Source organism: Rhinoderma darwinii, chromosome 1 (genome assembly GCF_050947455.1).
Source record: "Rhinoderma darwinii isolate aRhiDar2 chromosome 1, aRhiDar2.hap1, whole genome shotgun sequence".
In the NCBI taxonomy this organism is placed as follows: Eukaryota; Metazoa; Chordata; class Amphibia; order Anura; family Rhinodermatidae; genus Rhinoderma; species Rhinoderma darwinii.
In genome coordinates this window covers 556,905,345-556,927,164 of record NC_134687.1, presented here as the reverse complement: position 1 = coordinate 556,927,164, position 21,820 = coordinate 556,905,345, and the positions used below count along the sequence as shown (strand labels likewise).

Here is a 21,820-nt window from a genome sequence, read left to right as displayed (position 1 = left end):
AAACATGATTACAGTACGGGACAGTTGTCCTGCAGAGAGGCAGGGACTCCTAGCATCGTATATAACTATGATGCTAGGAGCCCGGCTCCCTGCACTGTGTTCGGTCCGGGACTTGCGGCCGAAATACGTCCGTCAATTACGGACGTAATTAGTGTGTGTGCACATACCCTTAGTGCACTTTTTGGCTCAGTTTTTTTGGGTTAGAGCCAGAAGTGGATCTAGTCTTTTAACTCCTTAAGGACACGGACAATTTTGGCCTTGAGGACAGGACAATTTTTTTCTATTTCCCTCTTTGCGTCCTGACGCTCATAACGTTTTATTTTTTGTACGACGTAGTTGTATGAGACTTTGTTTTTTTGCGGGACGAGCTGTACTTTATGTAGGTACCATTGTTTGGTACAAATACATTATCGTTTAATTTCTATCAATTTTTATTTTGGCGAAAATGCAGAAAAATAAAAAGCAGTTCCGCTGCGGTTTTAATTTTCTTTTTTGTTTTACACCATACACCGATCATCATAAATAATGTGTATCGTCCATGGCCGCGGGCCGTCGGGTCTACTCACCTCCTGACGCCAACAGCCATGGATCTGTGAGCGCTCGTCCCGATCTCCTTCCAACGAGACACTTCCACTCCGGTCCGCTCGTGCCCGCTCTTAAAGGGCCAGCGCGCGCACATGAGGGAAATCATCATCATCAACACACATGATTTCCTGGACTATAAGAAGGCCCCAGCCCTTCAGATATCCTTGCCTGAGCGTTGTTAGTATATCCCAAGTCTGTCTTGCAAATGGTCCCTTAGTGTTTCCCGTTTCAGTTGTTACCCGTGCCCTGTTACCTGTTCCTGTATCCCGTTCTGTGTTCTTGTTCCTGTGCCTACTAGTTGGAGTCGTGTCTACTGCACCTGCTGTTGTTTGCCACGTCCTGTGTCATCCGCCCTGTCCTGTGTCATCTGCCACGTCCAGAGGGATTCGCCACGTCTGGAGTAACCTACGGCACCTGCTGTCATCCGCCACGTCTGGTGTTACCTGCTGCACCCTTCTCCATCCGTGCCAGAGCTGCGTCCACTGTCTGGACTATCCAGGTACCCTTGTGCTTTGTATTTCAGGGGTTCCCTGTTTGTTCAGCTGCCTTCCTGCTACGGCGGTGCGGCCTAGTGGTTCCACATACCCACAAACTGTGACATAATGTTATACATATGTTGTTTACGTTGTTACGGTTGTGTCGATACCACATGTGTCTATATTATTTCATGCTTTGGTACTTATATTTAAAAAAAGTTAATTTATTGTAAAAAATTTCTTTCTGTGTATTTTTTTTTACAGAAATTTAGCTTTTTTTTATTAATCCCATAAAGGGATTTTTCATTTTGATTTTTTTAACTGTAATATACTGTCATTGTAAAGGATCTGCCAGACACAGCTTCTGTGTCGACGCCCGTGGGTAATCAGTCTGCACCTGCTCCTAAGTCTGAGAGAGTGACGCGATCTTCTACCAGTCAGGCTGGGAGGCTGAGGAGTGGGAGAGCCTATCACAGCCTGGCCAGACGGAGCTAGCTCCCGCCCTCTGTCTATTTATACCTGCATTTCCTGCTCCTCCTTTGCCTGTGATTCTTTTCTTTTTCCAGGCTCTGCTGCTCCTGCTATGATTATTGACCTTGCTTCATTTTTGACCCTGGCTTTACTGACTACGCTCCTGCTCTGTGATTTGTACCTCGTGCACTCCTGGTTTGACTCGGCTCGTTCACTACTCTTGTTGCTCACTGTGTTGCCGTCGGCAACTGCCCCATTTCCCTTAGCTTCTGTGTAAACTTGTCTGTTTGTCTGTCGTGCACTTATTGAGCGTAGGGACCGTCGCCCAGTTGTACGCCGTCGCCTAGGACGGGCCGTTGCAAGTAGGCAGGGACTGAGTGGCGGGTAGATTAGGGCTCACCTGTCTGTCTCCCTACCCCGTCATTACAGTCATATATCTATATGCCAGTACATTAGCCTGTGTACTGATTGTACACAGGCAGTTGTTTGGGCATACCTTATATGCCCTAACAACAAGAAATATGTTCAGACAGCCCTGGGGTCCTTCAATGGACCCTGGGCTATCTGCCCATACAAGTTATGGGTTTCGATCTCGTCACAGGGATTTTCTGTGATGTGATTAATGGGCAGTCCCCCCTCCTCTTATTTACTTTGAACGCCGCGATCAGCTTTGATCGCGGCATTCAAGGTGTTAACGGCGGAGAGAAGATGTTTCTCTTTTCTCTGACGTCAGAGCGGGACTGTGGCTGTGTATTACAGCCGTTACCCCGCTCCCGATCCCGCGCGGACACTGGCTGTCACACAGGATGAGAATGCTCGTCCTAATGCATGAAGTACTCGCCACTCAGGACGAGCATTCTCGTCCTGTGTCGGCAACCAGTTAACTCCTTAGGCCGAATTCAGACGAACGTGGTTCACTTCCGTGTGACGGCCGTTAAAACAAGGGATGCATGTATTTCAATGGGGCCCAGTGGCGTAAATACCTCTATAGCAGCCGTAGCGGCTGCTACGGGGCCAGCGGCTTGAGGGGGCCCGTGCCGCCCGCTGACACGTCCCCATATGCCCGGTAGTACCGCTAGCTCCCGTTATGGCTGCTACAGCGGTAGCGAGGCTACTACGTGGCTGATGCTTCCGATTCTCTAACATGTGTGGACCGGACACTCTTATGCACGGGGGCGTCGCTAGCACCGGAGGGGGTCACGCTGCAAGTGACAGCCACTCCCTCTTTCAGTAATTGTACCTGCGTCTGTAGCACGCAGGTACAAATGCATGCATTAGCGTTAAATAGCCGGGCACGTACTATGCCCGACCATTCAGCGCCTTACAATGACGCTGATTGGCGGGGCAAAATGACTTGCTCCGCCAATCAGCACCTTTCAACAACGCTAGCGGCGTGTTGACGTCATCGCCGCTTCCATGCTTGAAAGGTGCTGATTGACGGAGCACGTCATTCTGCCAATCAGCGCCTTTGAACGACGCGCCAAGGAGAGCGGATCTGCATTGCCACCGGACAGCGCAGGAACGGGATCAGGGTGAGTATGTAATTTTTCTACTAAAACTGTGAGTGGCATTATCTACAGTGGGGTCTCTATGTACAGAGGGGGGTGTCTATATGTGGGCCAATATATACAGGGGGGTCTATATGTGGGGATGTGGGGCACTATCGACAGGGGGGTCTATATGTGGGGATGTGGGCCACTATATACAGGGGGAGCTATATGTGGGACACTATATACAGTGGTGGGCTATATGTAGAGCAATATCTATAGGGGAGCTATTTGTAGGGCACTATCTATAGGGGTGGGTTACCTGTGGGGCACTAGCTACAGGGGGGCTAAATGTAGGGCACTGTCTATGGGGGTGGGCTATATGTGGGACACTATATACAGGGGGAGCTATTTGTAGGGCACTATCTACAGGGGTGGGCTATATGTGGGACTGTATATAAAGGGGTGGGTTACCTGTGGGGCACTATCTACAGTGGGGCTATATGTAGGGCATTGTCAACAGGGGTGGGATATTTGTGAGGCACTATCTACAGAGGTGGGCTATACGTGGAGCACTATCTATAGGGGGAAGCTATATGTAGGGCAGCACGGTGCCTCAGTGGTTAGCACTATTGCCTTCCAGCTCTGGTCCATATGTTGGCACTATCTACAGAGGGCTGTATGTGGGGCACTATCTACAGGGACTTCTATGTAGGGCACTATCTACAGAGGCTCTATGGGGGCACTATCTACAGGCGGCATGGTGTGTGTGTGTGTGTGTGTGTGTGTGACACAGTGTATGGTACTATTATAATCAGGGACACAGTGTTTGGCGCTATCATAGTTAGTGGTGCAGTATATGGCGCTTTATTATATCTAGAGGTGTTGAGAATTTTAACTTCGTTTATAGGTGCAGAAATGTTTTAAAAGTGAGAAGCTGAAGACACCTGAACGGAAAACTGCAGAAATGGGTCGTGGCCGGGAGAAATCCATCATAATAGAGGTCTGGACCGGAGGGAGAAGAAAAGAACTAGAATCTGAGACGTCACCGTTGAGTCACTTAATGTATATGTTTATTCTGCCTCTAATCAGTACTGTAGTCACTGTATGATCTGCAGCGAGATGATGGGTGGTATGATTTTTTTTAATGAACCAGCATCTCCCAGCTTATTCTTACTATTGTTCGGGCCGTGCTGGGAGCTGCAGTTTTATACCATACAAACCTATATGGCAGGGGTTGCACTAAATTGAGCTGTATTTGTTCTGGTGTTGTATATATGTACTGAGCTTGATTCTGGGGCTGTATATATATGTACTGAGCTTGGTTCTCGGGATGTATATATGTACTGAGCTTTGTTCTGGTGCTGTATTTATGTACTGAGCTTGGTTCTGGGGCTGTATTTATGTACCGAGGTTGGTTCTGGTGCTGTATATATGTACAGTGAAGGAAATAAGTATTTGACCCCTTGCTGATTTTGCAAGTTTGCCCACTGTCAAAAACATGAACAGTCTAGAATTTTTAGGCTAGGTTAATTTTACCAGTGAGAGATAGATTATATTTAAAAAAAAAACTGAAAATCACATAGTCAAAATTATATATATTTATTTGCATTGTGCACAGAGAAATAAGTATTTGATCCCTTTGGCAAACAAGACTTAATACTTGGTGGCAAAACCCTTGTTGGCAAGCACAGCAGTCAGACGTTTTTTGTAGTTGATGATGAGGTTTTCACACATGTTAGATGGAATTTTGGCCCACTCCTTTTTGCAGATCATCTGTAAATCATTAAGATTTCGAGGCTGTCGCTTGGCAACTCGGATCTACAGCTCCCTCCATAAGTTTTCGATGGGATTAAGGTCTGGAGACTGGCTAGGCCTCTCCATGACCTTAATGTGCTTCTTTTTGAGCCACTCCTTTGTTGCCTTGGCTGTATGTTTCGGGTCATTGTCGTGCTGGAAGACCCAGCAACGAGCCATTTTTAATGTCCTGGTGGAGGGAAGGAGGTTGTCACTCAGGATTTGACGGTACATGGCTCCATCCATTCTCCCATTGATGCGGTGAAGTAGTCCTGTGCCCTTAGCAGAGAAACACCCCCAAAACATAATGTTTCCACCTCCATGCTTGACAGTGGGGACGGTGTTCTCTGGGTCATAGGCAGCATTTCTCTTCCTCCAAACACGGCGAGTTGAGTTAGTGCCAAAGAGCTCAATTTTAGTCTTATCTGACCACAGCACCTTCTCCCAATCACTCTCAGAATCATCCAGATGTTCATTTGCAAACTTCAGACGGGCCTGTACATGTGCCTTCTTGAGCAGGGGGACCTTGCGGGCACTGCAGGATTTTAATCCATTACGGCGTAATGTGTTACTAGTGGTTTTCTTGGTGACTGTGGTCCCAGCTGCCTTGAGATCATTAACAAGTTCCCCCCGTGTAGTTTTCGGCTGTGCTCTCACCTTCCTCAGGATCAAGGATACCCCACGAGGAGAGATTTTGCATGGAGCCCCAGATCGATGTCGATTGACAGTCTTTTTGTATGTCTTCCATTTTCTTACTATTGCACCAACAGTTGTCTCCTTCTCAGCCAGCGTCTTACTTATGGTTTTGTAGCCCATTCCAGCCTTGTGCTGGTCTATGATCTTGTCCCTGACATCCTTAGAAAGCTCTTTGGTCTTGCCCATGTTGTAGAGGTTAGAGTCAGACTGATTAATTGAGTCTGTGGACAGGAGTCTTTTATACAGGTGACCATTTAAGACAGCTGTCTTTAATGCAGGCACCAAGTTGATTTGGAGCGTGTAACTGGTCTGGAGGAGGCTGAACTCTTAATGGTTGGTAGGGGATCAAATACTTATTTCTCTCTGCACAATGCAAATAAATATATATAATTTTGACTATGTGATTTTCTTTATTTTTTTTAATATAATCTATCTCTCACTGGTAAAATTAACCTAGCCTAAAAATTCTAGACTGTTCATGACTTTGACAGTGGGCAAACTTACAAAATCAGCAAGGGATCAAATACTTATTTCCTTCACTGTATGAGCTTGGTTCTAGTGCTGTATTTATGTACTGAGCTTGGTTCTAATGCTGTGTTTATGTACTGAGCTTGGTTGTGGTACTGTATATATGTTTGAGCTTGGTTCTGGAGCTGTAATTATATAGGATATATTTTTGATAACAAAATTTCAGGGCAGATGAAGTTGTTCTCAATTCATTGTATATTTCATGGGAACCTGTCTGGTAGTTTTAACCCCTTGAACCACCGCCATGCGGTAATACATGACCTGACAATATTTTCAAATGTATGTTTTTTTCAGATGAAGCAAAATCCTTAAAATCCACTTTTAAAACGGTGCACACTATATGCTAATTACTCATTAAGGAGTCATGGGGCGGTGCCGCTATCCTGAAGAGTCACATAGTCCTGCCTCGAAACTCACCTTTACATGTTTGATTGACATCCCCCTGGCTGATACAACTTTCTCGGATGCGCCATTGCCTTGTGGCACTATATACAAGGGGGGGGGGGCTGTGTGGCACTATACACAAGGGGGGCTGTGTGGCACTTTACACAAGGGGGAGCTGTGTGGCACTATACACAAGGGGGAGCTGTGTGGCACTATACACATGGAGGAGCTGTGTGGCACTATATACAAGGGGCTGTGTGGCACTACTAAGGGGGGCTGTGTAGCACTATCTACTAGGGGGGCTGTATGGCACTATTTACAAGGCGGGCTGTGGCTCTATCTACAGGGGGCTGTGTGTGGCGCAATCTACAGGGGTCTGTATGTGGCACTATCTTCTAAAGGGGGGCTGTGCGGCCCTATCTACTAAGCGGGGACTGTGTGGCACTAAATACAAGGGAGGGGGGGCTGTGTGGCGCTATATACAGTGGGAGCTGTATAACGCTATATACAGGGCGGGCTTTATGCCGATATCTACAGGGGGGCTGTATGGCACTATCTACGAGGGGGAGGTGGGGGAACTATCTACAAGTGTGGTGTGACACTGTCTATAGGCGGGGCTATATAGCACTGTCTTTAGTGTGGCTGTATGGCATATTCTATGGGGGGCACTATCTATAAGGGGAACTGCTTGTGGCACCTGGGGGGCACAGCTCTGGCCAAGCCTAGAACAGTGGAAGTGTTTCAGACTTGTAGTTTAAGAAGCACTGCAGCCATGTTGGGACAACACAGAGGGGACCCCAAAGAGGCGGATCCACGGCAGAGGGGTACAACTGGAGGGCACCAGGTAATATAATTCCATATACCCCATTATATTTAAAATGTCACTGGATTGGAGGACCGCTTTAAGACCCTCTACCAGCTGGATCTCTGCAAGAAAAATCAGTACCTTTCAAGAAGAAAAGACACAAATTTATGTTTATGAATTATCATTTGTTTTTAACAATTATTACTATAATTACCCTTTGATAACTATTAAATCATTACTACAATTATATTACTGTTATTATTATTATCCTAGTACTATCCCCGTTGATCCAGAAGAAGGCAAAAGCCCTAAACGCATATACCCAATTTGTGCCACAAGGGGAAAATTCCTTCTTGACCCCGGAAAAAGGCAATCAGTCCTAGAATCCTGGATCAAACCCGCTAATTCCCATTAAAGTTTACGAATTATAGTTATTTAGCCTAAATATGCTATTATTATATTATTTTGTTATTACTAGATCATTCTGGTAGTGGTATGACTATTATAATACTGGTTCTAATAGTACTATACAATCACTATTAGTAAAATTATGAATATTTTTATCATTATGTTATATAAATAATACTGATCCTAATATTATATTATGTCTATCTTCATATTATTACAAGTATATGACTACCAAAATTAATAATATTCTATTTATTATTGCGCTATAACTATAATTTATATCCCTATTCATAAAACTGTTGATCCAGAAGAAGGTAAAATACTCTAGACACATTCAGCCAATTTATGCCACAGGGGAGAAATTCCTTCTTGATCCCGGGAAAAGGCGATCAGTCCTAGAACCCTGGATCAAACCTGCTGATGCCTATTACAGTTTACTAATTCTTATAGCCTACAAAAAGGGGTTCAATTAACACATAGAGAAATGCAAAAATTACTTTATTTAAATACATATAAACTACTTGAAAAATGAGTCATACAGAGCATGAAAAAGGCATCTGTCTATGCAAGGAGCATATAAAAAGAATAGTATAGCAAGGGCATGAAAAACCAGGAAATGATGACATAACAGTTTAAATATATCTGTAAGACCAAGGAAAGCCCCTGTGTATAGGCAGGGCCGGCCTTAGGGGTGTGCAACCTGTGCCATTGCACAGGGCGCATCACTCCAGCAGGTGGAAGGGGGCGCTGCGCTGGCTCCCTTCCCCTGCTTGTTTAAGAAGTGCCCGGGATCAGCGACTCGCAGCCGCCTTTGCGCCCAAGCGCTTCTTCTCCCAGTGGTGTTGCTACAGCTGTAGCAGCCATAGCGGCGACATCGGGCATCAGGGCGCCCATGCCGCTCATCGGGACGGGCCCCCCCATGACCAGCAGCACCACTAGCAGCCGCTGCTACAGCGGTAGCGACGCCACTATAGCAGAGCATTGTGGTATCTCCCTGCTCTGCTATCTACTAGCGCCACTGTAACTCCCTGAAGGAGTGGAATGTCCGTGTGGCCGGGGATTCCGCTCCTGGACGGAGCGCTTGATGTCTCTGTCCATATATGGACAGTGACATCAGGGACAACTCCTGAAGCGGAATCCCCGTCTGCAGCGTTGCCGACTCTGTGACCGGGGATTCCACTCCAGGAGAAGCCAGTGTGATGTCATAAATGGACACAGACGACAGGGGCTTCTCCTGGAGTGGAATACCCAGTTACAGCATTGGTGACTCTGTGACCCGGGATTCCACTCCAGGAGAAGCCAGCATGACGTCATAACTGGACACAGACGACAGGGGCTTCTCCTGGAGTGGAATACCCAGTCACAGCGTTGGCAAAACTGTGGATGGGGATTCCGCTTCAGGAGTTGCCCCTGATGTCACTGTCCATGTATGGACAGGGACATCAAGGGGAGCGCTCCAGGAGCGGAATCCCCGGCCATAGGGGGATTCCGCTACCTTCAGAGAGCTACAGTGGCGCTATTTACAGGAATCGGGGTGCTATCTACAAGGGGGCTGTGGGCTGTGTGGCACTACCTACAGGGGGCTGCGTGGCACTACCTACAGGGTGCTGTGTGGCACTACCTACAAAGGACTGTGTGGCACTACTTACAAGGGGGCTGTGTGGCACTACCTACAAGGGGGCTGTGGCACTACCTACAGGGGGCTGTGGCACTACCTACAGTGGGCTGTGTGGCACTACCCACCAGGGGGCTGTGTGGCACTACCCACCAGGGGGCTGTGGGGCACTACCCACCAGGGGGCTGTTTGGCACTATCTACAGGGGGAATCTGTGAGTGGCAGGCTGATGGTCATTTTAATGTGAGTAGGGGGCTGATGGTCATTTTACTGTGAGCGGGGGGCTCATGGTCATTTTACTGTGAGCGGGGGGCTGATGGTCATTTTACTGTGAGCGGGGGGCTGATGGTCATTTTACAGTGAGTGGAGGCTTATGGTCATTTTACTGTCAGTGGTTGGCGGTTGTTTATTTTACTGTGGGTGGGGGGCTGATGATCGTTTTACTGTGCGTGAGGGGCTGATGGTCGTTTTACTGTGAGTGGGGGGCTGATGGTCATTTTACTGTGAGTGGGGGCCTGATGGTCATTTTACTGTGAGTGGTGGCCTGATCGTCATTTTACTGTGAGTGGTGGCCTGATCGTCATTTTACTGTGAGTGGGGGCCTGATGGTCATTTTACTGTGAGTGGGGGCCTGATGGTCATTTTACTGTGAGTGGTGGGCGGATGGTCATTTTACTGTGAGTGGGGGCTGATGTTCTTCAAGTGGTTTCCACCTCTGAGCTCCAATTGAAATTAATAGGAGGCAGAGAATACCTGTGGCGCTCGTTTGGTGCTTTTTTGCCTGCGTCTTTTGCATTAGTTTCAACGGCTTAAAAAAAAAAAAAGCAAAAAAAGATCAAATAACGCTGTCAATTCCTGAAGGAATTTTGAGGCAGATGTTTTTTTGCCTTACAAAAAATACTGTGTGAACATACCCTAAGAGTGTAGTGCTTGTTTTAAGCCGTTTTCTGTCTTTCTCAAAACTATTCTTGGTAGGGGTGCCTGTGGAAATTTTATGTTTCCAATGGTGCCTCGAGTCCGAAAAGGTTGGGAAACTTTGTGCTGGGCTACAGGATCACGCCGGCCTACCCAAGGATCCCGTCGTGGAGCAGCTCAGTTCGTCATAAGTACAATTTGTTTTTGTTTGGGGGCACTGTCTAATAGGGAGAGGTGGGGGACTGTATGGCACAATCTACAAGGGGGAGGTGGGGGGGATGTATGGCACTGTCTACAGGGGGCCCTATCTACAAGGGGGGGCTGTGTGTGGCAGCCAGGGGAGGGGGGCATTATACTGTTTATGGTACTACAGGGCTCAATATACTGTGTGTGGCACAATGCTGTGTGGGCACAATTAGAGGACAAAATACTGTGTCCTTGAAGGGGTTATATTATATTATTAAATATTATTATACTGTATGGGGGGCACTAAAGGGGCATTATACTGTGTGGGGCACTATATAGGGCATTATACTGTGGGGGGCATTATACTTTTTTTATGGGGCATTTTTTTTATGATGGGGTGGGGCGCCGAAAGATAATTTCGCAGAGGGCGCCATCTATCCTAAGGCCGGCCCTGTGTATAGGGTAAACCACGATGAATGGATAGAAAGGAACGTTACATGTAAGTTGCAAAAGAAATGCCAATATAGAAAAAGCCTTAACAGATTAACTAGATCAATGCTGTGAACATTTCCAAACCTTTAACATAATGAGGATAGAAACATAACCATATTGCTGCTCCTGCAGCAGAGACACACCAGCCCCGACGCGCGTTTCGGCATAATGCCTTCATCCGGGGGTGGCATCCGGGGGGGGCCTCTATTTACAGGTAAGTCGGTGCAATCAGGCGTGTACACGGAAGTGACATGTTGTAAAATTTGATTGCCTGTATCTAGCATTATGCGCCAGGTACGAAAGTGGCCGCCGGCATATTTCCGGTCCCGCATCATCGAGAGGGGAATGGGAAGGGATGTCTGATGTCGCAAACCACGCCCATCCTGATCAAGACACAGGCACCACAAGACACCCCGGCCACTCCCCCACATGATGTAAGCGCTCGGTACAACACACACTGATATAGTGCAAGATTCAAGCGCCCGACTGGGCAGACACACCAAATAAAAATGAAAAAAAACGCAAAAGGGAGGACAAAACCTATTACCTAGCATAAGGAAATGGTAAGTATGATGTCAAACTAGAATAGGGAACGGAATGGGATTACTTAGAGCTAATCTTGTTTCTAACAAGCACACCTAACTAAATTAATGAAAAAAGTAGAAAAAAATCAAACAGTGTGTGGATGAGCAACATGTGTGATGTCTGAAAATGTGTAGTACTATATATATCTATATATATCTAACTAGTATTACCCACATACTAATCGTGGATAAAAAAATGTTGCTATATACAAATATAATCGTGAATAATCCAATGGATATAAATAAAAAAGTGCAAAAAAAGTGTTTGAAATCATGCAACAAAGAACCCCCCCAAAATAACAAAAAAAACAACCCATGAGATTAACAAAGGAAATTGATATATATATATATATATATATATATATATATATATATATATATATATATACACACACACATACATACGTCTTTTCAGCCGTACTAACTATATATATACAGTGGAGGAAATAAGTATTTGATCCCTTGCTGATTTTGTAAGTTTGCCCACTGTCAAAGTCATGAACAGTCTAGAATTTTTAGGCTAGGTTAATTTTACCAGTGAGAGATAGATTATATTAAAAAAAATAAAGAAAATCACATTGTCAAAATTATATATATTTATTTGCATTGTACACAGAGAAATAAGTATTTGATCCCCTACCAACCATTAAGAGTTCAGCCTCCTCCAGACCAGTTACACACTCCAAATCAACTTGGTGCCTACATTAAAGACAGCTGTCTTAAATGGTCACCTGTATAAAAGACTCCTGTCCACAGACTCAATTAATCAGTCTGACTCTAACCTCTACAACATGGGCAAGACCAAAGAGCTTTCTAAGGATGTCAGGGACAAGATCATAGACCTGCACAAGACTGGAATGGGCTACAAAACCATAAGTAAGATGCTGGGTGAGAAGGAGACAACTGTTGGTGCAATAGTAAGAAAATGGAAGGCATACAAAATGACTGTGAATCGACATCGATCTGGGGCTCCATGCAAAATCTCACCTCGTGGGGTATCCTTGATCCTGAGGAATGTGAGAGCTCAGCCGAAAACTACTCGGGGGGAACTTGTTAATGATCTCAAAGCAGCTGGGACCACAGTCACCAAGAAAACCACTGGTAACACATTACGCCGTAATGGATTAAAATCCTGCAGTGCCCGCAAGGTCCCCCTGCTCAAGAAGGCACATGTACAGGCCCATCTGAAGTTTGCAAATGAACATCTGGATGATTCTGAGAGTGATTGGAAGAAGGTGCTGTGGTCAGATGAGACTAAAATTGAGCTCTTTGGCATTAACTCAACTCTCCATGTTTGGAGGAAGAGAAATGCTGCCTATGACCCAAAGAACACCATCCCCACTGTCAAGCATGGAGGTGGAAACATTATGTTTTGGGGGTGTTTCTCTGCTAAGGGCACAGGACTACTTCACGGCATGAATGGGAGAATGGATTGAGCCATGTACCGTCAAATCCTGAGTGACAACCTCCTTCCCTCCACCAGGACATTAAAAATGGCTCGTGGCTGGGTCTTCCAGCACGACAATGACCCGAAACATACAGCCAAGGCAACAAAGGAGTGGCTCAAAAAGAAGCACATTAAGGTCATGGAGTGGCCTAGCCAGTCTCCAGACCTTAATCCCATCGAAAACTTATGGAGGGAGCTGAAGATCCGAGTTGCCAAGCGACAGCCTCGAAATCTTAATGATTTACAGGTAAAAAGGGGGATAAAAAAGAGAAAAAAACGGCGCTCCTCTATGGTGATATCGTTCTGGTATTTGTAAGATAATGAGTAACTTAATGAATGGAGCTCACCTTGGTGAGTTGTGCAATGTCGCCAGCACAACTTAACTTTGTAGCTTGTACACGCTTGATCACACTGTGCTTGCCTCTGGAGCCATAACCGCATGGGGTGAATTCGTATCAGGAACTCCTCTCCTTGCGGTTTTGAAGTAATGCAGATTAGGAAGAAAAAGCTGCTCCTCTGAACGGGCGCTCAGGTGTGGATTGTACAATCCACACCTGAGCGCCCGTTCAGAGGAGCAGCTTTTTCTTCCTAATCTGCAATGATTTACAGATGATCTGCAAAGAGGAGTGGGCCAAAATTCGATCTAACATGTGTGCAAACCTCATCATTAACTACAAAAAAAGTCTGACTGCTGTGCTTTCCAACAAGGGTTTTGCCACCAAGTATTAAGTCTTGTTTGCCAAAGGGATCAAATACTTATTTCTCTGTGCACAATGCAAATAAATATATATAATTTTGACAATGTGATATTTTTTTTTTTTTTTATATAATCTATCTCTCACTGGTAAAATTAATCTAGCCTAAAAATTCTAGACTGTTCATGTCTTTGACAGTGGGCAAACTTACAAAATCAGCTAGGGATCAAATACTTATTTCCTTCACTGTATATATATATATATATATATATATATATATATATATATATATGAATAATCATGTTAGGAGTTCAAATAAACGATTACTTAAATTACCAAATATGTTTTACAGAAGTAAAATAATCAAAAAACACAAATATGTGAGATAAAAAAACATCTGCAATGGTAATGTTTTCCATATTCATTTTGCGTATTCGATTGGTTTCTTCATATCGTTTATTATTCTGGTCCCTCCACGCAAAATGGATCCAGATCTAGATCCATCTGTATAATATAAGTTCATAGAAAAGAAGCCATTCGATATCATCAACATGAATCACTAAACACTACAATATTTTCAAATATTTTAAAAATTATAAAAAAGGACCCGCTGGAGGTCAATGGTCACAGAAACGGAGCGCAACTTAAAATTCTCATTTAACCCAGGAGGGCGCATGGTACCGAGCGTCCAAATCCACTTGGATTCGCATTGTGCCAATTTTTGTGATAAATCGCCTTTCCGGATACTAGTTTCAATGCAATCAATACGTCCTACCTTCAGTTTTGTTGAATCACATGAATGATGAGTCTTAAAGGGAACCTGTCACCAGCATTTCACCTATTGAACTCTACCCACCCCTCACTGGCCGCTGCTATCAAAAGTTTATTGCCGTTATCCCCTCTCCTAAACTGCTCCTCCAACCGTAAATAACGGTCTGCAAACATTTTGCGCTTTTTATCGTAATAATCCGGTGTCCCGTTGTACGCACACACCAGAAGAGGGCATAAATGTACAAGCGCAGGATTTAGTGTGCTGGGGAAGGCGAGGAGCTGTCAATCAAAAGTAAGGAGGCGGGGTAAACTCGGAAAGACTTGAGGAATGAAGATTTGACTCTTCATACGAAGATTTGACTCTTTTCAAATGAAGATTTGACTCTTATGCTCATTAGCATACGGTGTGGGAACACTAAAAAACTAAATACTAAAGCTACAGAACCGAAGAAGACAATTATTATTAAGTTATGTAGAAATGATTTTTCACCCACTTCCACCTGGTATTGCTGGTTTAATAGGTGATATGCTGGTGACTGGTTCCCTTTAAAATGCCGGTGTCGAAGAAACCCCTTCCAGGTAGCACCTTTTGGGATGGGTGCTCTAATGGGCTCCCTCTGCTTTGTCAGGTGGTATTCAAATATGGTAATTGAAGTATCAGCAGTGCACCGGGAGATCAATAAAGACAATAGCAATCTGTCGTCTCAATCAATATTCTCATTTATTATCAAGATACATAGGTTAATATACCCTCAGGGCGTACCCTCTAACCAGGGTGTTACCTCTCATGGAACAACCAATCATAACATTTTACACGTAGACTGAAAATACGTCATAGGGTACCTTCCCACTGAGGTCACGTGATCTTTCTAACACCTGCAAATCCTGGCCTACAAACAATAGAAATGAAGGAGGTTTTCATAAGGCTATGTGATGATTTCATATATGTGTGTGAAATACTGAGATAAAGAATTAATTGGAAATATAATGATTATTTCAGGTCTAGGCGTTCTGCCAGACTCCTATCTACCAGTATTGAAGGCCACGAAGAAGAACACAAAGTAATAACTTATTCCCTTGTGATTCAAGCAGTAACAGAAAGAGATCATTACAAAATGGAGAATACATATCTTCATAATCCGGCATCCTGCTTGATAATTCATAGTGTAATTTAATACAGAGAACATAAGCAATTTGACCATCCATCACAAACCCCCCTTTTTCTCATATTAAAATACAGAGATTAAAAATTATCTGATTATAAACCTCAAACAAAATAGTGAATAGGGCCACTACTAATAATATAATGCGATCACCGAGTTCAGGTTTGGGTATAGGGTCCCGTCAGTGCGTTGACAAGTCCCGTAGTTGCTCGTCTGCACGGCTGCTTGGATTTGTTGGACTCTACCTTTGTCAATATCTATATGATGATAACAATAACAGCATGCCCTGTATAAAAGTCCTAACATGTATATAAGATATAAATGGCAAAGCTTTAATAAATGAACACACACTTAGTGTTACATGGTGGGGTGTTCACCCATTCACCAGGTTCTGGCCTTGTGCATAAAATCCCTGTGACATAGGGTATTGTTGATTAAAAGGTTTCGGCTTATGATAGACAATTTTCTTAGCCTTCTTACATAGCAGAGGTATCAGACATGCCACTAATTTAACAAAAACATATATAATCAATATTATGAGTAATATATGTAAAGCGCCTTGCATGAGTCCTGCAGCCCATCCTCTAATGCCTCTGAACCATGAGGCCGGGTTCAGCCATGACAACCAGTCTGGCCAATCTAGGTTCCAATCTTCTTCAGAATTGGCTTTCCTAAATTCCTCCTTTAATTGCTTTGCTTGTTCAATATCATGTTTAATCTGTACTGTCCCTTGGGGATCTATATAATGACAGCATGCAGGACCCACTATCTGGCACATACCCCCTTGACTTGCAGTTAAGTAATCTAGTACAAGTGTATGTTGGTTAGTAACAGTAATAAGCTGTCGGGTAAGTACTGAAGATACATTTAAAGCATCAAATATTAATTCGGTAATATTGTCAAACAACACTGCTAGTTTTTCTATGTTATGTGCATTTCTAATTGGTCCTCCAAAGATGGATAGAGCATATCCTAACTTGGTGTGCCAAGGTAAGTGTACCAATGGGTGGGCTTTTTGCTTTCCCTCCCTTTTGTACAGCATATGTTTTGGTACTTTATCATAAGGAAGTGCATCCTTGTCCCATGTCCAGGTAGCAGACTGTAACCTAGCTAGGGTACAGGTACCTGTGGTAGTCTGCGGGATCCATTTATATGCATTATGTCCGCACACTATATATATATCATGGGGAAGGTCAAACCATTGCATACTTCCTAGGGTTAACATATGAGCAAAATGAACTAAGGGAAAAGACTGCTGTAATACACACCAAGGACAATTTGTTCCCAAAGACCCATGGTATACTCCTGTGCATCCACAATACATAGTTTCATTCCCTTGTAAGTCTGTTTCTTCCATATACCCTGGATAACGTTTACAATCAGTCTTACTTCCTGAAGGGAAGAAATGGCCGTATTCCCAACTACCATTATGTATGTACCGTTCTACCAGACTTGGTCTAAATACATCTGAGGTCTGTTGGGTTTTATTGAAGCTTATCTTTATGCCTTTTATGGGGATCTCACCTAGTGTCAGTGTTTTAGTGACATTTTTAGGGACCCATTTTCCATTTTCCTTTTGTGTGAGAATCAGTGCCTTACCAGGTATCAGGGTTAGATTTACCTGCCACCAGGGATCCTCCATCCATCCTGCTATGGGTAAGGGCACACTGGTATTAGACCATGTATACCTTTTTGTGTTATCCTTTACCTTTGAGGGATCCCAACATGTAGTGTTAAGAAGTTCTTTCTCACTAAGGGGCACAGCCATGTATGGCATGGATTTTGAACTTATAGGACTGTGTGTACATATCCACCAATCAGATAAGTTTGTTAATGCTGTTATAATTTGATGATGTTTTATGAATTTATTGTCCACTTCCTCCTTGAGAACTTGAGTCATCGTCCCCACGAGGGGCAACATCAACACCAACCCTGCCAAGGGCAACATCATCGATCGAGGCGACGTCATCTGGGCTGATAACCTTTTTGCAATGGCTTGCATGTATCCAATTGGCTCGTCCTTGGAGCTTCACTGATGTGGCGGTGACCAGCTGTACTTCTACTGGTTGGCTGTACCTTGGTTCCAGACTGCTCCTGTTGTGTATCTTTGTTACCACCCAGTCTCCAGGTTGTAGTGAGTGGGTACCTGAAAGAAAGTTTGGATCTGGAATAGAAGAAAGGATTAGTTTATGTGTCCTCTCCAGTTGCTTGTGTAGGGCAGCCAAGTACGTGGTCATATTGTCATAATGCTTTTGTAACTGCTGAGGAAAATACAGTCCAGTCTTTGGCATATTTCCAAACAATATTTCATAGGGAGAAAGTTTATCCTTCCCTCTTGGTGTGGTTCTTACAGAGTATAAAGCCAGGGGTAGACATTGTGTCCACGGTAAAGAAGTTTCATTCATGGCCTTCTGGATTTTTAATTTCAAAGTTCCATTTAGTCTTTCTACCTTACCACTGCTTTGTGGGTGATAGGGAGTGTGAAATGCTTGTTCTATCCCAAGGCTTTTTAATATGTTCCTCAATAGTTCTTGGGTAAAGTGAGTACCTCTGTCACTTTCAATTGTCTCTGGTACTCCATAGCGGCACACTACCTCAGCTATAAGTTTCTTTGCTGTGGTATCTGCATTTGCTTTAGCCACTGGAAAAGCTTCTGGCCATCCTGAAAATAAATCAGTGCAAACAAGTACATATTGGTACATTCCCACCTTAGGTAGTTGTATGTAGTCCACCTGTAATCGCTGAAAGGGGTAGTAGGACTTAGGAGTGTGTTTAGCTGGTGTTTTGGTGGTTTTACCAGGGTTGTGTTGTGCACATGTCATGCAGCCCTCTGTATATTTGGCTGCTGCATTTTGAAAACCTGGAGCATGCCATGTCTGTAACACTAGCTGGCTCATAGCTCCCTTTGAACAGTGTGTTTTCCCATGGGCTAGGGCACACATCATTGGATACAGTGCTCTTGGTAGGCAAACCTTAGAATTAAGATGCCTCAACTGTCCTAGACCTATTGCTGCACCTCTCTCCTCCCATTCTGCTTGCTCTTGAGGGGGTGCTTGGTCCTGGAAAGCACGCAACAGGGTCTCTGTGATGGGTTGTAAAACAGGCTTCACAATCATCAGAGGGAGAGCAGCAGCGTCTTTTGCCGCTGCATCCGCAGCCTCATTCCCTTTTGATAGGAGATCACTGTTATTAGTGTGTGCCTGTACTTTGACTATAGCTGCTTGGTCTGGCATGTGCAGTGATTCTAAAAGTTCTTCTACTGCTTTTGCATTCTTTATAGGCTTACCTGCCGAGGTCAAGAACCCTCTGGCTCTCCATATTGTCCCAAAGTCATGTGCAACTCCAAAGGCATATCTGGAGTCAGTGTATATGTTGACACGCTGTCCCTTACCCAATTTACATGCCTCAGCGAGTGCTTTTAGTTCTGCCTCCTGAGCTGAGCTGCTGGAGGGTAGGGACTGTTGTATGACGGCCTTACCATTGTGGACCACTGCATACCCGGTGAGGAAATGTCCTTTGTCTTCGCTCCAATATCGAGATCCATCTACAAAATACTCAGCATAAGGGTTAATCAGAGCAACATCAAATATACTGTTTATGCCGTTTGATTCCATATCCACTAGGCTTTGACAGTCATGTTCATGTTCAAAATTAAATAGTTCATCATCAGTGGATAGTTGAAAAATAAGGGGGTGTCCATGTCCCTTTCCCCCCACTCCTCCCTCCTTTTGTTCAGAATCTAGGGGCAGGAGTGTAGCTGGATTCAGAACAACACAACGTTTGATAGTCACATTAGGGGACAGAAGAGTAAGTTCAATTTTAGTAAGTCTTGCAACTGATAAGTGTTTTGTCTTGACTGTGTTCATCATTTCCTGCACTGCGTGTGGGACTTGCACAATAATGTCATGTTGAAGTACAATGTCTGTTGCTTTATCAACTAAAGCTGCTGCTGCTGAGACAGCGCGTATGCATGTCGGGGATCCTAGTACAATGGGATCCAGAGCAAGGGAGTAATAGGCAAGTGGTCGCATCTTGCCTCCATGATCTTGGGCTAATACTCCAGAGGCATGGCCTGCCTGTTCATGGCAGAACAGAGTAAATGGCTTATTGTAGTCAGGAAGTCCCAGTGCTGGCCTTGTAGTCAGTGACAGCTTCAGGGAGTGAAAATTGTCAATTGCCTCAGGTGACAGTACAAATGGGTCAGAGGTGAGACAGTCATATAATGGTTGCATCATAGCAGAGGCATCCCTGATCCAGGCTCTGCAGTACCCTATTAAACCCAAGAAAGTCCTCAATTGTTTAGGGTTTCTAGGGACTGGGTGTTTCTGTATGATTTCCAGCCTGTCAGGGGTTACGTGTTTCATACCTTGGGAAATACAGTGACCAAGGAAAACAACTGTTTTGGCACATAATTGCAGCTTGTGCTTGCTCGCTTTACAGCCAACTTCTTCTAGGAACATTAATAGTGATTTAGAATCTGTTTCACTGTTCTCCAGACTCTCACTACAAAGTAACAAATCATCTACATATTGTAGTAGAACTGAGGACTGATTGGGGGGCTGCCAGGTGTCCAGAATATCTTTCATGGTACGTGAGAAGATATCAGGGGAGTTTGCGGCACCCTGTGGCAGCACTACCCAAGCATACTGTCTTCCCCTATGTGTAAATGCAAAATACTGCTGGCACTCTTTATCCAGCGGGATGGAGAAGAAAGCATTGGCTAAGTCTATAACGGTGAAATAGACTGCAGTGCCGGGGACCTGGTTGAGCAGGGTATGTGGGTTAGGCACTTGTGGTGTATTAATTATTGTCACAGCATTCACAGCCCGCAGGTCATGTACCATCCGGTACTGTACAGGTTGACCGGGCAGTGTCTTTTTCTTTACTGGGTAAAGAGGAGTGTTGAAAGGCGAGATTATGGGCACTATAAGATTGTTTTCCAGTAAGGAGTTAATATCCTTTTCTATAGCAGCATCTTGCTGTGGACTCAGAGGATATTGCTTTATACATACAGGACGGTTCTGCATGTCTGGTTTTAAATTTACTTGTACAGGCGGCACATTTAAAACTCCTACATCCATCTTATCTTGTGCCCATAGTTTTTCTGGGATGTCTGCCAACCAAAGGGGAGGGGTACTGGGGGCTTTTTCAGTGTCCGGCATACTTGCCATACTAAGGAGTTTGCATAGCAGGGACTCTGGAATGGCAGAGGTTAATGTAGGTGTGCCAGAAGAAAAGTCCAATGCTGCTCCCAGGGCACTGAGTACATCTGTCCCCAATAAATTGTAGGGAGTGTGTGGTGACACTAACACACGGGAGACAATTGATTGTGTGTCATGTATATTCAGTCGCATTGGTTTTGTTAACTGTAACTGAAATGATGTTCCCTCCACCCCTTCACAATCTATATAGTCTGGTGATAACAACTCTGCCGGTACATATTTGGTTTGTAATACAGTTCTGGCTGCCCCTGTGTCTACTAGAAAAGAGGTATTTTCCCCTGTGGGTAAAGTTACAGGCACCATCAATGATGGACCTGTCGGGGGGAGCACTGGGCAGTGGGAGACATCAGGGTTGCCAGTTTCCTATGCAGCGATTAAAGAATTGGGAGGCTCAACTGGACGGGAGGGACATCGGGCTGAATAATGACCCTTCTTATCACAGTTCCAGCATGTAATCTGGCTAAGATCCCTTCTCTGGGTTCTCAAAGTGTCTTTTTGTTCCCTGCCTCTTCCTCTATAGCCCCCCTTTTGTTGCATCGGGGCGAGACGGGTTCTTTTAGGAGCTAAATCTAACTCTGCACCTTTTGCAATGCTTACTAAATCATTAAACTGGCATGTACGCCAGTCGGGGCGGGATCTTTAACAGCTTCTTGTACTGCCGGCTTAAGACCGGACATAAAAGTTATTTTTAGTAGGCGCAAGTCTTTTGCATCACCTTCTTCATACCCGTGATCTAACCACTGCTGCTGTAAAGTTGTGGCATAATCAGGGACTGACTGTTTAACATCTTGGGAAAATGACATAAAACTATCAGTTCGATCCTGTTGAGTAGCATCTACCCAGGGCTGCATAGCGTTCAGGTATTCTAGTCCTGATTGCTCATTGGTTTTATTTGCTGGTACGGGATTTGTAATAGCAGCTTGAATTTGATTTTTGAGCACTTCCCCTCCCTTTGTTTCTACCAGGCTCTCCATATCTGACCATGTAGCACGGTAAGCTAGATGTACTGCTCGCAGCTTTCTATGGAAAGCGCTGGGTGTTTTACGTGGGTCTGGGAGTGTGTTACATACAGCTAGTAAATCAGCCGGGCTCC

The 21,820-nt window shown here is 44.5% G+C and overlaps 1 protein-coding gene across 1 annotated transcript; it reads right to left on the bottom strand.

The window, feature by feature from the left end:
* Positions 1–17,523: 17,523 nt before the first annotated feature.
* On the bottom strand, positions 17,524–21,030 carry LOC142661087 (uncharacterized). The gene is made up of 2 exons (XM_075838334.1): positions 18,214–21,030; positions 17,524–17,669 (listed from the first exon to the last, which is right to left on the bottom strand). Exons 1-2 carry the CDS (start codon positions 21,028–21,030, stop codon positions 17,616–17,618), a joined length of 2,871 nt encoding a protein of 956 aa, XP_075694449.1. The 3' UTR covers positions 17,524–17,615.
* Between the last annotated feature and the right edge of the window lie 790 nt (positions 21,031–21,820).